Source organism: Chaetodon trifascialis, chromosome 1 (assembly GCF_039877785.1).
Source record: "Chaetodon trifascialis isolate fChaTrf1 chromosome 1, fChaTrf1.hap1, whole genome shotgun sequence".
Classification (NCBI taxonomy): domain Eukaryota; kingdom Metazoa; phylum Chordata; class Actinopteri; order Chaetodontiformes; family Chaetodontidae; genus Chaetodon; species Chaetodon trifascialis.
This window is the reverse complement of record NC_092056.1, coordinates 13,393,911-13,410,677: the sequence shown is the minus strand read 5'-3', so window position 1 is coordinate 13,410,677 and position 16,767 is coordinate 13,393,911. Positions and strand designations below refer to the sequence as shown.

Here is a 16,767-nt window from a genome sequence, read left to right as displayed (position 1 = left end):
TTATTCCATTTCAGTAACAAAAAAGGAAGAAAAGAAACTTTTCATTGTGAAAAAAATTAGAAACCATGTGTTCCACAAATTACTGGCTTGGAGCAGCCATAGCCATAGCAACCATGTCCACAGAGTTCTGGTTAAGAGAGAGAGGGCCTTGTTAAAGCCCCACAGATTGATGGCCTGTTTGAGCCTGGGCTAACCACCGGCCGACTGCAACACTGAAACGGTGAACAGTGTCCATGCTATTTTATTTAGACAACACCAGCTAGGCTAGATTAGGTCAAGTAGCACTCCAGGCCTGGGCTGGTGGGTGGGCAGGTTGAAGGAGTTAAGTGTTGTACCTTGACTTGAGTGATGGGGCTGGAGGAACTCTTGTCATTCTTCAGAGAGGAGGGAGAGATGGGCCCACTAGTATTGAGGGCCTGGGGGAGTGGAGGCATCTTGGCTCCAGGAGAGACCTGCATGCTGGCAAGCTGGGCGGCATACAGTTGCTGCAGGGAGGTGGAGAAACCCGCAAGGCGTTAACATCCAAATCCAGCAAACATTCAGAGTTTTATATTCTGTCTTTTCCTCTCTCTCTGCTTCTGTGTCTGCCTTCATCTCCCCCTCTCTCTCTCTTTTACGTCTTTCCTCTCTTTCCATGAGGCTGGCAGAGAACCTCCATCAAAGGTCTTAACTGTATTTCAAAGGCTGAACCCAGAGAGAGACAGCAGTCTTAAAAACCACACAGAGATGGCTTTCATTCAAAATACTTGGAGCCCCTATTTTCCACTCATCACAGAGAAAAGTTTGCCGACTGGATGCAAGTGTGTTAGCAAAGATCTCTCATTTCTCTAGATCTACACAGCTTCCTATTGAAGTTTCTGCTCTGTGATTTGTCTCCACACAGCCATGTGAGGCTGTCCCATTCCACGATGTTAGAAACCCAACCTCACTTGGATTGCCATCACAGAATATGTTAAACACATGCATTATTAAGGCTTAGAAACCTGCACAAAGAACACTGATGTAATCACCGTTATTTTCCTTGGCGTTATATCAGTAAGATGTCCAACCGTTGGTGACATTGCCACACAAGAGGCTGGTTCAAATCACTGGCGAAGCACTCAATAACAGTTGTGCCTGTAACAGGGTTGAACTCTGAAAGCTCAATTTACATTTCCACCACTGGGCTGATTATGTGGCATATACTAGAAAGGTTGGTTAAGACGTTGATATGAGGGTTTGGAAATACTCTTTTAAAATCTGGTGAGCCACAGGCTGCTAATTGTCTGTTGGATCAGTTTTCTGACATAGTAATTTATCCTTGATCCTGCATAAAGTTAAAGTTTAATGTCTGCACCATTTTTTATATCATTAATACCTGAAACAGATAATACCAGACTGATTTGATGATTGCTTTTGTGCTTGTTTTTCTGTGCCTACAGAGGCCAGCTCTCCCGCACCGCTGTGACTTCTTTCCGCCCCAGGTCCGTATTGATTGGCCACCAGGTAAGTGATGAAATTGGCTTTTGTCTCCTGCTGGAAATGGCAGGGGTCTGTCAAATAGAGCTACTGTCTGGGGAAAAAGTGTTACTCCATGTAGCCTTAGACCTCACTTCATCAGACAGATAGCACCCCTTAACTCCCCCACTGGCCTATCCTCAGACTAGGTTAGACTATGGTTTTTTGTGTTTGTGTTTTTTGTGTTATTCACTCAGATGGTGCTGCCAGGGAGAATCTAATTTCTCCTTCTCTCGCCAATCAGCAAACCCTGTCTCATTTCCTGGTTTGACTGGCCACATACAGACTGCATTTGTGTGAATGGGGAAAAAGTGACCCAGCCTCACCTTCGGCAGTGTAAATGCAGACCAAAGCCAAACAAAGCACTTTATGTCCATGCACATATCTCCAGATACAAACACATATGTGCTCCTGTAAGAAACTTTATCGCTGCCACATAAGCGGCGGTACAAAAGGTCCATTCTTCCAGGGGACCTGGGGATAACAACAGCACATGGGCAGCGGAAATGACAGACTGATTATGTTCCCACAATGATAGCACTGCCCCCACCTCCCTCACAAGCAGCCTTTTGTCTCTGATAGGAATGGACACAAGAGCAGACCCAACTCTATTTTCTTCACATCTGAGCTTGACTTAGTTAATGTCAGCGGTAAAGGCACACTGTGTGTGAGGGGGGTTAGAAAGAAAGAGAGAAGAAAACAGTGACAGAGAGAGAGAGAGAAAGGGGAGTCTCCATTCTCTGCATGTCACTCCAGGCTACACAAGTCTTAGTAGAGGAGCGGAAGCTGAGTCTGTTGGACAGATGTTTGCTAACAGGCCTGTCAACGGGCATGTCCCTGACCTTGAATGAGAAGAATTTTATTGTCCCGGAAAAACAGCACAATTAGACTTTGCTTCAAATTAGACTCAGTCAGGGTCCCCCTTTTCAGCGCTGATTAGCAGGTCAGTGCCATGGGGTGAGAAGCAGTGGTTACCTTTGTAACCTGGAACCCCTGGAACCCTAAAGCCAAAGAACAATAAATACAATCAGGGATAAAGCCAGATTTGATGCGAGAGACATATATGTCTTCTAGGGCACAAACTATACTTTCATTCCCATACTTCCAAGCCATAGAACAGCACACTAAAGTACAGCTTGAATGATGGTAGACAATAGGAAAATAATAGCTAATGGGATTGCAATGTGGGTGGCAAAAGAGAGGTATGTATGTAATTGCTGTTAGCTTGAAGTACATTTTTTCCATTATCAAACCTGTGCCTCTGTAACTTAATAATATTACAATACAGTATCTCTGTTTGCTTTTCTGTGTCCTCAGTGCTTTGAAAGGTTTTGCCTTTTTCTTAACAAACATTAATTAGGAGACACACAAACACAAAATCTAAGGTCTTCTTTCTGACCCCATCACTCCCTGTTTCCCAGTAGAGCTGAGCAGAGCTCAGCAAGCATGGATCCAAAGTGAGTGCAGCACGCCCAAGGTCAGCCTGTTAGCCTCTGGTAATTAAAAACAAGCCCTCTGGAGGCAGCAGAGGTTAAATGGGGAGGTTCACTTTTCTGCCTGCGACATTAAACTGAGATTACACACTCTGCTGATGATGTTGGACATCTCAGAAGTATGATGTGCTATTAAAACAGGCAGCGTCCATTTGTTTAGTTAAACAACAGAGCAGATACTAAAGCTCAATTATCAATTATGGAAAAAGATCATAGCCCAAAGCGCATAACTTCCACCAATGCTTTTTTTTCCTCTCTGCAGAGAAAAAAAAAACTTTGTGGAAAAACAAATGTGCATCTTGTTTTTCCTGAAGAAAGGCAGAGTTGCTTCAAGGCAATATGTGCTGGAAAATACAGTGACAGATATTTGTCAGATTTCTTGCTGCCAGCAATGACGGTGCATTGCACATTTGTGACTGCAGCCTGCAAAAATCTCAAAATAAAGACAAAACAAATTTACTGAAAACCATAAGAGTTCCTAATACCAATTAAAACCCTCTGCATTTTCCATGTGGTGAGCATTATCTGATGACTGCCACACTCTCTTAATCGCACTCTTTGTGTGTGAGCCTGTCTGTTTGTCTGTCTGTCAATGTCTCATTCACCTCTGCCTGGCCTGGGCGCTGAGCACTGGGCTGGATATGAGGGCATTAACTGTGCTTCAGTGCACCACACCATTTAAAAGGCAGCGCAGCGCCAGCCCCGTTTGCCACAAGGCTTGTACAGGCTCATTGCCCAGAGCGACCAGAGAAGCTGACCCAGGCTAAGCCCAGATGTCAGGAGTGGAGGAAGGCGTCCTGGTGCACTGTGCCGATGCTTTCCAGTATGGCCCAACATCTGTCTCATCTGCTGGCACCCAACCTGCTCTGCTCTAACCCCTCCTCTAGCCTATCTCTAGCTTACATCTACAGTATATACATTTAAGTTCATCTCTATCAGTGTCTCTCTTTGGCACATAAACACACAAACACAGCCTGTCTTGTGTGGGTGTGAGTGTGTGGGTTCTCCAGGCCCAGGGGCCCCAGAGCCAGCCCTCCCATTCAGTGCAGCTCACTGCATTATCCACTCTATCTGTCCATCTGTCCCTCTGTTCACCACTGCCTCTATCCAGCTGCTCACCTAGCCATCCTATTAGCCAGCCTTCCACACACACAGCTAGCATTGCTGCACTGCTCTGGGTTACCTTCAAAGACCAAGCTCCTCTGCTCATAAACACAGAAACAGCTGCTCTCTACAGTATGTCTGTTCTCTCCTTCCCCCCCTCTCTTTCAAAGTCAAAAGTGCTTCACTTGTTAATGATGGAAGCTGTTTCTTCACATCTGTACTACACAGGCATTTACATTCAAACAAAAGATAATGTGCGGTTTGCGGCTCTCCTACTTTCTTCCTGTTTGTCCCTGACTGTGTAACACTCTTTCTTATCACTCCAGTCGTCTCAGCCTCTGAGTACTCCTTCAGATGTGTCTGTCTGCTCGAGATCTGGTCCGGGTTTGTCGCTGAGCATGTGGGCTGCTTTTCATCTTTACAGTGGGAGCATGAGCTGAGGCTGGGCCCAGGTTTATCGTGGGCCTAGAGAGATGCCAGAGCAAACACGGCGGATGGTAATTGCGGCGTTATGTCTTAGCTGAAGCAGCCCGACTTCCACTACTGTAAAGCATAAGGATGTGATGGTTCTGGACAATTCAGGGAGAAAAGAGAAAGAGTAACACAGGCAGAATGAGGAAAAAGAAAAAGAGAGGATGGGAGTAATTTGAAGAGAAATACACAAACTAAGACAGAGGTGGTTCAAGATGTGGATGGGAAATTGGAAAAGCAAGACAGTAACGCAGAGACAGCAAGGGAGAGAAAATGGACTTTGACTGAGTGAAAGCAGAAGGTTTTTATTTGTTTAGCTCTAACAGTGATGCTGCATACAGAGAACCCAGATGTTCTGTTTTATCCAATAATGCTGTCTTGAAAATGGCTTAAACCCCAAAGTCTGCTTCCAATGATGGAAAACAGGACTTGCTCAAAGGTCCTCCTCCTGTTTAGTGGTTCTGTATAAAGGACGGGTGATATACATTAAGTTCATATTGGCCTTAAGTAAATTGTTTTTCACTCGGCAACTGACGCAAGGTGTAGTGTACAAACAGCAAATTAGGCGCCATCCCAAATAGAAAATTCTTTTGTGGAATTAGGGAAATTCCCTTCTTGTCTCTTCACTCAATTGAATATAGTAGGTGTCCGGACTGATTGGGCTACAATCTGAGCACAATTTCCTCTGTTCGGTGAGAGGTGTCAGTTGTAATCAGGGAAGGACAGGCAGGGATGGAGCCATTGTTTCCTGCTGGTGCTGGGCTCATCCCGACCCTGTGTGGGCACTAATGAAGAGGGGCATGTCGCGCTGGGATAGTTTACCCGCCTCCCCTCCTGTGAGTTGAGGACGAGAGCCAATCTGTCAGGAAAACATTGAGTGAAATTGCCCTGTGGTACAGCAATGCCCAGTGACAGCCACTTGCAGACTGCCAGCTACCAGAATGATGCTACCACCCTGTATTGACAAGCAAATTACTATCTCCAACACTCAAACGCATCCTGGAAGATTCATTTACATCCTTCAGCTATAAGCCTTTGTTACCTTGTTCGGTTTCTTCTCTTGGGGGGGGGGGCAGACTGTTATGACACAAGAGATTGTGACGAGGCTGCGTGGCCAACATTAAGACTGACGGAGCGGCTTGCCTCTCTGACTGGATGGCTGATCACATTACCCCTGCAGCATTGTGGGAATTAATTCCTCCAATAAGATAATTTTTAAGGTTCATATATTGCACAATCTAAACTGAGTAAATTGGTGAAAATTATACCTTGCCATGCAGCTGACAGGAAGATTCAGTTGTGTGTGTGTGGGTTCTTGTGTGTGTGTGAGGAAGATGAAGAATGAGCTTGGAGGTGAAACTGGAAAAGCTTCGGACGGTTTAAAGGGTTAGTTGAGTATTGTGCTTGATGATGCAAGAAGAATAAACTCAGTAAAGTGATAAGTAATAAGTAAAATTTGCAAGGGAGCCTTAAATCATCTTATTTTTATTTGATCTTAATTGTGTTTTTATGCCAAATAATCTGACCAGTGGTGTTTAAATTGCAAGTTTCATTATTATGACACTGGACATAATGTGTTCAATTTGAAGTAGCTGTCACGTTTTTAACTACAGGAGCTGAAAGACACACGTGAAGCACAGCCATAGGCACTTCACTGTACTGATTACCAGACAATGTGTCTCCGTATTTTGTTTCAACCCCTTTTCATGACATGTTGTCCTTGTGTGATTTTTGTTCATGTTTATGAGAAGAACATTTTATCTGCTCCTTTTGAACTCATGAGTCCTCTCTCTCTCTCTCTCTCTCTCTCTCTCTCTGTCTCTCACACACACACACACACACACACACACACACACACACACACACACACACACACACACACACACACACACACACACACACACACACACACACACACACACACGTATTGGAGTATACTTTTCAATAGTTTAATTTTGAAGAAGGAGGAAGGTGCTGGTGCTATTATTGCTCTAAAAGGGAGGTGACTACTCCAGCTCAATTCCACGTCTGGCTTGATATGATGTTTTTAATCATAGCCGGCTCCCAGTGCTTTGTAGAGGAAGTGGTGGCAGTCACATGGTTTGTTGATCCCAGCTATGTAGAAAAGGGCATGTTTGACTTGCCTTGCTGTTTTAAGGGGAGTCTCTGTGCAGGGTAAATAGCAGCCAGCAGGCAGAATATGTGACAGGCTGACAGACTTCAATTAATGGAAAATGCACCTCTTTTTGTTTACTGTGTTCTGTAAAGGTCAGCCAAGTCATGGTCTTGGAGGCACTGTTTTTGCCCATTCCCAGGGTTAGATACATAATCAGAATTAATCACTGTAGACTCGTCTCCCCTCTTCACCCCAACCTTCAGATATATGACTGTCTCATCTGACCTCATACACGACTATAAATAGATTCACCATGCCTGTCTGAACTACCACTCCTTACCACGGACTTCTCCGTGATCAACAAACTAAATGACACATATGCACCCCAGAAATGCGACCCCCGTCTTTTCGTCTCACGGACGCACGTCTGCAAACATGAGCGGACTCATTTGACACCTTATACGCTCTTGATAGCTGTTCTCATGGCTGCATAATGACGCACAGCTCTGTGGAGCCAGCTGCATGCATTGTTAGAACTTGCCAAGGCTTGTTAACACTGACAGTGGTAGCTTCAGAAGGACAAATGCTACATATATCAGTGTGCAAAGAGTCCCCTCGCCACCCTCAGTCTTGAGCTCCCCTTGTTTAATCTTAACATACTGCTTTCTGCTGTCAAGTGTCATGTGTTACAGCTTTCAGAAACTTTTCACTGTTGTTGACAAAGCAGCAGTGGCCACTTAACCATATGTTAGGGGAGATGCTATTTAATCCTTTGTTTCCTCCTTTTGTTTCCAAAGGACAGTACAGATTTCTAGTTTGAAACGAACAAGATCTACAATTACTCAGAACTGCGAAGGAAACCGATATTTAGAGGAGCAACAAGCAGCACTACAGCTGAACAGATGTAGTGGTTACTCAGCTTCCACTTGTATGTTTTTTTATGTAAAGAAAATCCATGAAAAGTTAACAAGGGAATCATAATCAACAATTTGGAAACAAAGATCATGCCCTGGCTGAGAGAAGCCCTGGTAACAGTAGTATTCATAATAGTAACAGCTTGAAAGACAGAATGCAGATAATTATCTATATTAAACATTATGGCCTCAGGTTAAGCCCTGACCTGGGTTCAGCTTTTTTTAAATGCTGTGTGAGAAAAGTCCTGGAGGAGCCTGTAGGGCTTGGAGCCTATCCCAACATTTTCTATGCCTCAAAACCCCTACTCAGCCTCCTTGTGTGTAACATACCATGAGTTTGCCTTTACTACGCACACATATCATCCAATCTCTCTTCCTTTTTGTTTTCCTCACAGAGATAAAAGAAATACTACAGTGGTTCTGCTAGATAAAAGCAATGGGAAGAAGATTCTTTGCTTCCACAGTCGATTGTCTTCTGATAAATTCACTGGCAGGCGATTAAGGCAACCAAAGTGATTCTCATTCCCTCTAATAACTATTATCTTCCTAACTCCTCTGTCTGGCAGAGCAAGTGGGGATAAATCCTCTATAAAACAGGATAAATTACATATGTAAGGTGATAAGCGTGTGTGAGCTGGGGGCCTCCAGGATTATTTAGTGTGCAGCTCATTACTTAGTGTACAGCTGCTTAGCCATCCTTTCTGCCTTGGGCTTGGCGGGCGTCCCTAGCATTCTTTGTCATAGTACTGTACATACCTGAAGCTGGAGGGGGCTGAGTCCTGACGCCGCTGCAGCTGCCATTGTGGATGGAATGAACTGCACCGGGTAGTTATCACCTGTCAGAGAGGGAGAGAGAGAGACAACAATGCATACAGGTTCAGACAATGAGCCGGCCCACAGCGACCAGGCAAGTGCCAACACAGATCCTGGGCCCTGCACTACTTTGCCACAGCAATGTGGCACATTGCAACGAGCCCTCGGCTTCAAGCCCAAACATCTGCATTTAACAAAAGGCTAAGCTGGTTTGACTGGAGCAGGATTACTTAGGAACGTTTCACATCAGTCCGTCCTTCCTCCACCTGCACAGTGCTCCTACTGGAAAATACCATGACAACAATAACTGCTGCATAGTTTAACAAGTTAGGAGTTCTTTCAAGATTTATTTGTGTGTGTGTGTGTGTGTGTGTGTGTGTGTGTGTGTGTGTGTGTGTCCGCTATTCAGTTAGTGATTATGTAAAAGGACCAGCATGTTCTCTCATGCCGTTCATACAGCTGTAGACTTGTCTGGCTATTGTTCAACACTACATTGTTTGTTTCTGAGTGATAGCTTTGGCAGCAGAGTGAAAGCACTTGTATGTGAACTGGTTCAAACAAGTGTGCAGTCACAATAACAAGGTTAAAAACCCCACACATTCTTATCACTGTGATCAAGCAAGGAGGAATTATTCTCCAAATAGAAGCCCTATTCCTTACCATTCACTACTGTTGGCCTGCCATCAGCATGTTTGTCAGACATGGATATAAAAATGGCTGCTGTATGAGTGATATCCACGGGGGTGTATAACTGAGTACCAGACGCTTTCACACACTCAGCCTAGTGTGTTGAGACGGACAGAACAGCCCCAGTGAGACAGGGCAGCCCAGCGCTGGTAGAGGGGAGGTTGGTTTGAAGCATGTATATTGAGGAGGGGAGGTGGGCTGGACAGTGGGAGTGGGGAGGGGTAGTTGGCCTTCACTCAGACCCCACTTCTGCCTGTCACTTCTTCTCACAAACATATGGAGCCATTAAGCCACAGACAAGGTAAATGTATATACCTTCTCTTTCACTTTGCCCTCGCCTGCTCGCCCCTTTGCAATCTTGTACAGCACAGCACAATGTGATGCAGGCCATGGAAATTCAATCCCCATTTAGTAGCAAATAAAATCACACAGCAGAAGTGGTTTCAAATAGCGCTGGGTTGGATGTGTGGGGGTGCACTGTGGTTATTTCTACACCTCCTCTTCTTGGTATCGCTTTCTCTCTGTCCCCCTTTCTCTGTCCTGTCTGTGACGTAGGTTTTGGAAATAATGAATGGCTGGATGTCTTTAGATGTCATGTGAAACCTGAGGAGGGTCATGTGCTAAGTGAGCACACCACAGCCAGGGGGGGGTCTCCGACTCCAAGGTCTGGGTCTTGGGTGCACACAGTCTGCGTTGAGGCACCAGACTCCAGCAGAATGGGCACTGTGCCAGGCTAGCGTCACTGGCAAAAGGGAATTACGTTTAAAAGTGTGGTGGAGTTTTTTTTGTTTTGTTTTTTAACTGGCCATGGCTGGTCCCATGCCCAGAGCCTGGACTCTGAATGGGGGGGGGGGGTGCAGGTGACACCATGGTCACTACAGGCTGTATTTCCCTGGTCATGCGGTGCCATAAAATACAAGTCATAGATCTGCTGAGAGTTGACAGATGTAGTTGAAACCTTTCTTAGACCAAATCAAATGATGATGAATGAACTGACAAGTAGCCTCTAACCTGATCTTCTCTTTTCACTTGCTTTTAAATTTTACTGAATCACCAGTGCAGCTCATAGAAAAAAAGGGCTTACAGGAAAATGAATATACAGGTACATCATCAAGTACCAAACTTAATTTGATTCATCTGAGCTGAAACCATGTAATCCAACTGAAATGACATAAACAACAAACACCACAATATCAGAGTGTGACACCTGAAATGTGGTGAAAATGCAATATTTAATATGAAATAGCACGAGCAAGCTGTCATCTGTCAGCAGGATGTCCATAAGGGAGACTGGCAGAGGAACCCAAAGACTATGGGGTCATTCCGCAGGTCCATTAGAGCCACATCAGACTGAAGGGAAGTAAGGGAAGTCCCACTTGTGTCTATTTGTTTAAAAGATGAGCTGGTGCTTCTATGACTGTGCTTGTCTACCATGCAACACCAGGCCATTGAGCACAGCCAGCGGATGGTGTGATGACTTACCACTATGGTGCCAGAATGACTCTGTTTGCCATGTTAGCGCCACAGGGCCGGGGGTCATAAGCAGTGTCCCTGAGAGCTGTCTCATAATGATAACATCAGATTAGTGTGCCTTAGTCTTGGAAGTGAATGCTTGGCCACTTGCTTCATGGAAAAAGGACACGGCAGCATCCTGTATACCCTGCAGGTGGTGGTGATAACATTGTGCTCTCTGGATTTATTGTGTATATTGTGTCGATCGGGGGGGGGGGATAATACATGTTTTGAAATACCTCTCCTGACTACAAGAGTCATTTTCAGCCCCCCTTTGCTATTTCTTCATGAACTCATGAATTATGCAGAAACCATACACATGGCGACCCCTGACCATGATTCCATAATAGCTCCTGTTATTTGAACTAAAACATTTTCCGTGTCAAACCTATTGCAGAAAGCACACTGGTAAAAGACTCCCCCTCAGGCACTTTGTTTAAGCTGTCATGGCTCCATAGTTCCAAAATAGCTGACTTTCTTTTTCATCCTGTGGTTTTATAGTTAATTCATTAACTGCACTACCACACCTTTTAATGTTCTGCTGCGAACCTGCTGACTTCCCAGTGTTTCTTTTTCCGTTTTCAGTCCTCTTCCTTGTTCTGGTACTGTTTTTTACGACAGACAAGTAGACTTGCCTTTTTGTGGTTGACTCCTAAATACCGTTTCTTTTTGACAGCAAGGTTTTCATCAGAATAACACAGTCTTCTTCTGTTTGCATGAATGGGAGAGAAAATGGGAAAACTTCTTTTTTTAAATTGATTGAATAGGTAATAAACACATCTAAAAATTGCTTGGACAAAGATGGCCATGTGAGGTGAAAAGCTTCAGCTGAGAAGCAGGGAGCAATAGGCCATGAATGTTTTTTATATGAGTACAGCACTATAGTATGTGGTGGCACACATTTAATTTTCACAAGGATACAAGGGAGAATAAGGTTACTGCTTTGGCATCAGTCAACATGTTGCAACATTTTTTTTATTGTGAAAGGATGCATGCTGTTACAGGCAATGGAAACAGTTATACATGCAGGAAAACCTGTTCCTTACATCATACACAAACTATCCACCTTATAATTGCCTTTTAATTAGTTAATTTCACTGTCAAAAGTCCTGTCAAATTATTTTTAACTGTAATGGGGGGGGTGCTTTTTATGCATATAACAATAGGAAGACTTTTCAGGCAGGGCTAACCTCCTGTGTTATTGGATATCTAACAGTGGATACTTGAAAAACAATTGCAGCCAGCACACTCCTCAAAGACACTTTCATGTTGAGGACATGTTTACATTCCTCTGCTTCTCTACCCATATCTATTGTTCCACATGGACTAGAACATTCCCAGGCCTTGGTCTCAAGTCCAAGTTCAGACAAAGCTGAGCGTGCTAGTGTGAAGCAAACATTTGCTTGTTGCTAAATATTTGTCATGCAACTTTAAGACTGAAAATCACAATTAGGAATAAAAGTGTAAGGGAAAAGACACAGCAAGCAGAGAGACAGTTGGAAAGACAAAATGAAGACTTCAGTTTGCAAGCATACCTGGCTTATAAGACATTCCCGGAGGGAAGAGAAAGCCTTGCTGGGCGGCGGCTGCTGCTGCCAGAGTGCGTTGGTCGTGTGGAAAAATGGGGATCATGAGCGGAGGCATGTGACCCTGGACCTGCTGAACAGATAGGGAGCGGAGATCAGAGAGAGGCCTAAGCATAGTCATGGTACACAGAAACACAGAGCCCACTCAGGGGGAGGCCAGATCACAGCTCTTCCTAACGTGTGCTGACAGGGGGCTCTGCGGCAATGACGGCCCTCGTGTGCTCACACAATACCTGGCAGAGCTGCACCCGCTCTTAATCCAAACCACAATTTCTCCGCGGCACATCAAAGAACCGGTAACACACGTTGTTCCAGCATCAGTTAGAGGAAGCGACATGCGGGACAGAGAGCGGAGAGGCTCAGTAGGTCGGTACGGTGTGTTGAAAGAAGCATTCACAGGTACCCTCGCTGTTGCAGTAGGTTTTAGCATGTTAGCAAGAGGAGTGTTGAATGTAATACACGGATGCAGGGACAGAATCGATCCACATGTGCAGTACATGCATGAACACACACTCACTCAAGGGAAGATCAACCATTCACACAATCTTGGGTGATCATTTATTTAGATGATAAAAGCCTAAAGGCAATTCAGTAATTTATTACAGCTGTTTTCAGCAGAGGAAAATAGCAGCCAGTTGAGAAGTACTTGCTGTTTCTTTGATTTTCATGTCACTCTCTGACTGTCTATTCCACGCACATATTAACCTTCAACATCTAGTCTGTTGCTGACTCGCCTACTAGGAATATCAACACTAACTCCCTGTGTGTGTGTATCAAGGGTGGGTGAGTAGCTTCAACAGTGGTGTGTGGGGGTTTTGCACACATGTTGCAAGGTCCAATCTTACTGTCATTCTCTGCTTCCTGAAACTCTATGATGGGGAGCAGCCTGGCTACCATGGGCCCGCGAGGGTTAATCTAGCACTGAGCCAGGCCACCTCAGGGGAACCTGCCTGGAAAATGGGTTAATAAAGGTCATCCCCCAAAATAAACACTTTACAGAATGTTTCTCCATTCATCCCTCCTTAAAATCAACTCGCAATAAAACAGGTCTGGGTGCAATTACTGCTGCTGCATTGGGGCATGAAATCAACCTGCTCTGAGCAATGACTTTTCCCCCATGTTCTGGCTGAGGTCTGCTATGATCTCCAATTTTTCAGTCTGTGCTACTCCCCCTGTAGACCCTTTACAGGAGTGGTCGCACCCAGTTTCTCTCACAGCTAGCACGCTAAACCTACTTAAAACTACTTTATTGATCTGTCCAGAGGTGCAGAGCTAGACTGAAAACTAAATAAATAGAACCATTTTATGTCTACTGAGCTTTTACAGAAGTGCAAGTGCAGAAAGTGCATTATAGAAGAATAGAAAAGTATGTAATTCTTCCAAAAGTAATTCTGTAAAATGTGCTGTTGCTGAAGAAAAATAAATGGCCAAGGAGACTGCGACAAATGACCTTAAATAAAACATTGCTTTATAGGGATTTGTGTTCCAAGTTTCCAGGCTGTGGATGAAAGATGGATCTTGGCCTTGCATGTATGGAACATATGGAAAAACACAATAATTAATGTCACAACATGAGGTAGGACCAGTGACAGGAGAAGGGGGGGGGAGACACTGGGGAACACAGCTTTTCTCTGTCTGTGTATTTGGACTGTAAAACCAGATGGAGTCTGTTGCTGAATGTGTGGTAGTCACAGGGCAGAAAAGGGCTCCCTCAAGTCCACATCCCTCCAAGTGTGTTACAAGTGTGTTGCATGGGAGTTCATACATTTTCATGGATTAACTAACATGCATCAGCAGTAAATTGAAAGTGATAAAATTGACTGTCAAAATATTTGTGCTAAATGGATAAAACTAAAATGTGCCTCACTCTTAATCAGAGGTGATTTTCTTTTTTTTTCGCTTTTAAGTCAGTTTTTCAAAGTTAGTAAATCATTCAAAGCTCTTTGTCTTTATTTCCTCTGGCTTGGAAATGCACAGAGCTCCAAACACATTAAAACATCTGCAATACTGCTGTATATGCAACCTTAAAGTGTTCCTCATAAGCATATTTACAGTCATCTGTTTTCAGATCACATCAGCAAGTCAAACTGAGCCACAGCTGCTTGTCATAATGCTACACAATGAAAAAAGCATTTAAATATTTTGTACCTTTTACGCAATTCTATAATATTTGTTTGTAATTATTTGAGAAGGCAAATGTGACTGCGTTCATTAATATATGTGAAATTGCACGAGACATATACAGATTACACACAGTATATAAACTGAGAGACATCAGCAAAGGGCATCAGATACTTAGATGTATTTTTCTGCAGCACTAAATGTAAATGATATAATTTCATCTGGGATATCAGCTTTTATTACCATTATTATTTTAAAATATGGAGCAGAATATACAAGATTCACTGAAGCAAGACAGAGTGTGAATGTGCGTTGAAGGGGAAATGAATGCATTGAGTTTGAATGGCTGTGATTTGCAGTAATGAGCTCTACGCATTAAAGTTTAATTTACGGCAACTAATGTCAGAGAAAGGCAAATCAAATTTTGAGGAGCTTCAAGGTGGCAACAAATAGTGGAGGTTAGTTGAGCTGTCAATTAACAGCTGGCACAGTGGCTGAACATATAACATTTCCACAAGTGCTTTTTTTATTTCACTGTTAAAATAAAGTAAAAGGGGAAAAAAATAAGAAGTGTGTTTTTAAAAAAAGCAGAGACAGAAAGATATTTATGTGTGGCTTCCGCTCTCCCTCTGTAACTACAAACCCCCCCCCCCCCCCCCCCCCCTCTTTAAGAGTTACCCTCAAGTTCATCTATGTATGGGCTGAGTGCCCAGGATATTTCTATTGCCAAGATGATCTTGAGGAGTTGGAGAATGAAGTGGAGCAGATGTGTGCGGGGCACTTGGGCAGCGTCCTCCCTTCTCCTCGTAAATACAGCGGCATTGTTGTGCTGGCACTGCTCTTCCTTTGTCTTAGCACTGCTAAGTACTGGATAATGTCATTTCACACCATCTGCCCCCAGGCTTCATTAAAGATACATGAATGGGCTATCTTATGAGGAACAGGTGCTATTGTTTGTCCCTCAAGACCCAGCACTAAGGATCTGACTCAGAATACTTGAAGAGGAGCATCTGTAGTGATCAGTCAGACAGACTTGGCTGAGGCCCCCGTCTCTGCCAGCAAGCACTCCAGCAGAGGTTTCTGGGGGAACTCAGCCGCCTTGCAACATGTATCATCAATTCAGATGACCTGATGAAGTCTGTATCAGGCCAGCATGCAATCTGTTTCCCTCTCAAGGAGACGCTGCTATTTGATAAATACAACCAACTAGCAGTTCTACTGCAAGTAGGATGCCATATAGATACTATATTACAGAAGAGCTAATCACAGTTATTTTAGTCTTTGCTAAAAATTACAAGGCAACCTTTTTCTTATTTTGCAATATTTAGTTCAGTTGCACCTTTTTCTTATTGTAGTTTCTTATTGTAAACTCTTTCAGTTTTGCATCAGTTTTATGGAGATTCATCTTTTTTAACTGATCATTCATTTTAGCAAATACAACTTAGAGAGTCTGAATTAACCTCTCAACAACAAGGCGCTTACAGAAGCTCAGCTGACTGTACAGTGGTTGAAAAGTGGTCCTCTGCAGCCCATCCCAGGGTCACACTGCAGAGGACCAGCCCCACACACACGCGTATACGCTTTCAAATTCAGTTTTAATACTGCACTAACTTATGAATGATCTACTTTTGTTACGACTACGTTGATCTTTAATTATTCCTGAGGCTTTCCTGTGGGGAAGTACAGACAGCACTGAGCATATTTCAGATGAAAGATGCACTTTTATAGTTATTTTTTAACGAGCTGTGTGATGAAGAAAAACTTCCGGAGACAAAAATTTTTCTGCAGACCTGCATTTTGCACATTTAACTCTAACGTATTTGTGCTAATGAAAAGAGTGCGTGGTTTTGTTATTGTAGACGTGCACGCATCCACCTACAACACGCGAGCAAGCAGCTCCAAAACACTGAGTGCAAATGGAGATGTACAGCGCATTACAGCGCTCACTTGGGACCCTGTCAACACCCATGTTCCTCACTGTCTGTTATAGCCTCTACATAGCACCCAGGAGGCCTGAAAACCCCTGCTGGCTTTCCCTCTGAACCCCCCTCACACTTCCATGCACTGATCCACACACACAAGTTTGTGTGCCCGCTATGGACCACAATGCGCTATGTGAGGGAAACCGGGAGAGTGTTTGTTTTTACTGCCAGAATCGGTCAGTATTAACAAGATTAAAAGACAAAAGGGGCAAAAAAGACATTCTCACCATGTTTCATGGTTATTAGCTTGAAAGGACCTGTGACCTGATTAATTGCTGCTTGACACCTTTTAACACACCTCTCACACATATGCTTATCTTGGATAGAATTTGCATTCATTTGCCATGTAAAACCGTCAAGTATTTTATGAAAATACTGACAAAAATACAACCATATATAGCCAAAAATTTCTAAGGAGCTCATGTTGACGATGTCCTTAATTCTTTGACAATGCCTATTCCATAAGGAAAA

At 43.8% G+C, this 16,767-nt stretch overlaps 1 protein-coding gene across 6 annotated transcripts in view; it reads right to left on the bottom strand.

The window, feature by feature from the left end:
- Positions 1-16,767, bottom strand: part of sox6 (SRY-box transcription factor 6) — a 129,967-nt gene that overhangs the window by 23,101 nt on the left and 90,099 nt on the right. For 3 of the 6 annotated variants that reach the window (XM_070993590.1, XM_070993812.1, XM_070993742.1), the window contains 3 exons: positions 12,143-12,266; positions 8,352-8,431; positions 336-485 (listed from right to left, as the gene is read on the bottom strand). In XM_070993590.1, the coding sequence (XP_070849691.1) occupies positions 336-485; positions 8,352-8,431; positions 12,143-12,266 (354 nt within the window). The remainder of the gene's footprint in view (positions 1-335; positions 486-8,351; positions 8,432-12,142; positions 12,267-16,767) is intronic. The other 3 variants (XM_070993667.1, XM_070993862.1, XM_070993899.1) reach the window with 1 other exon arrangement.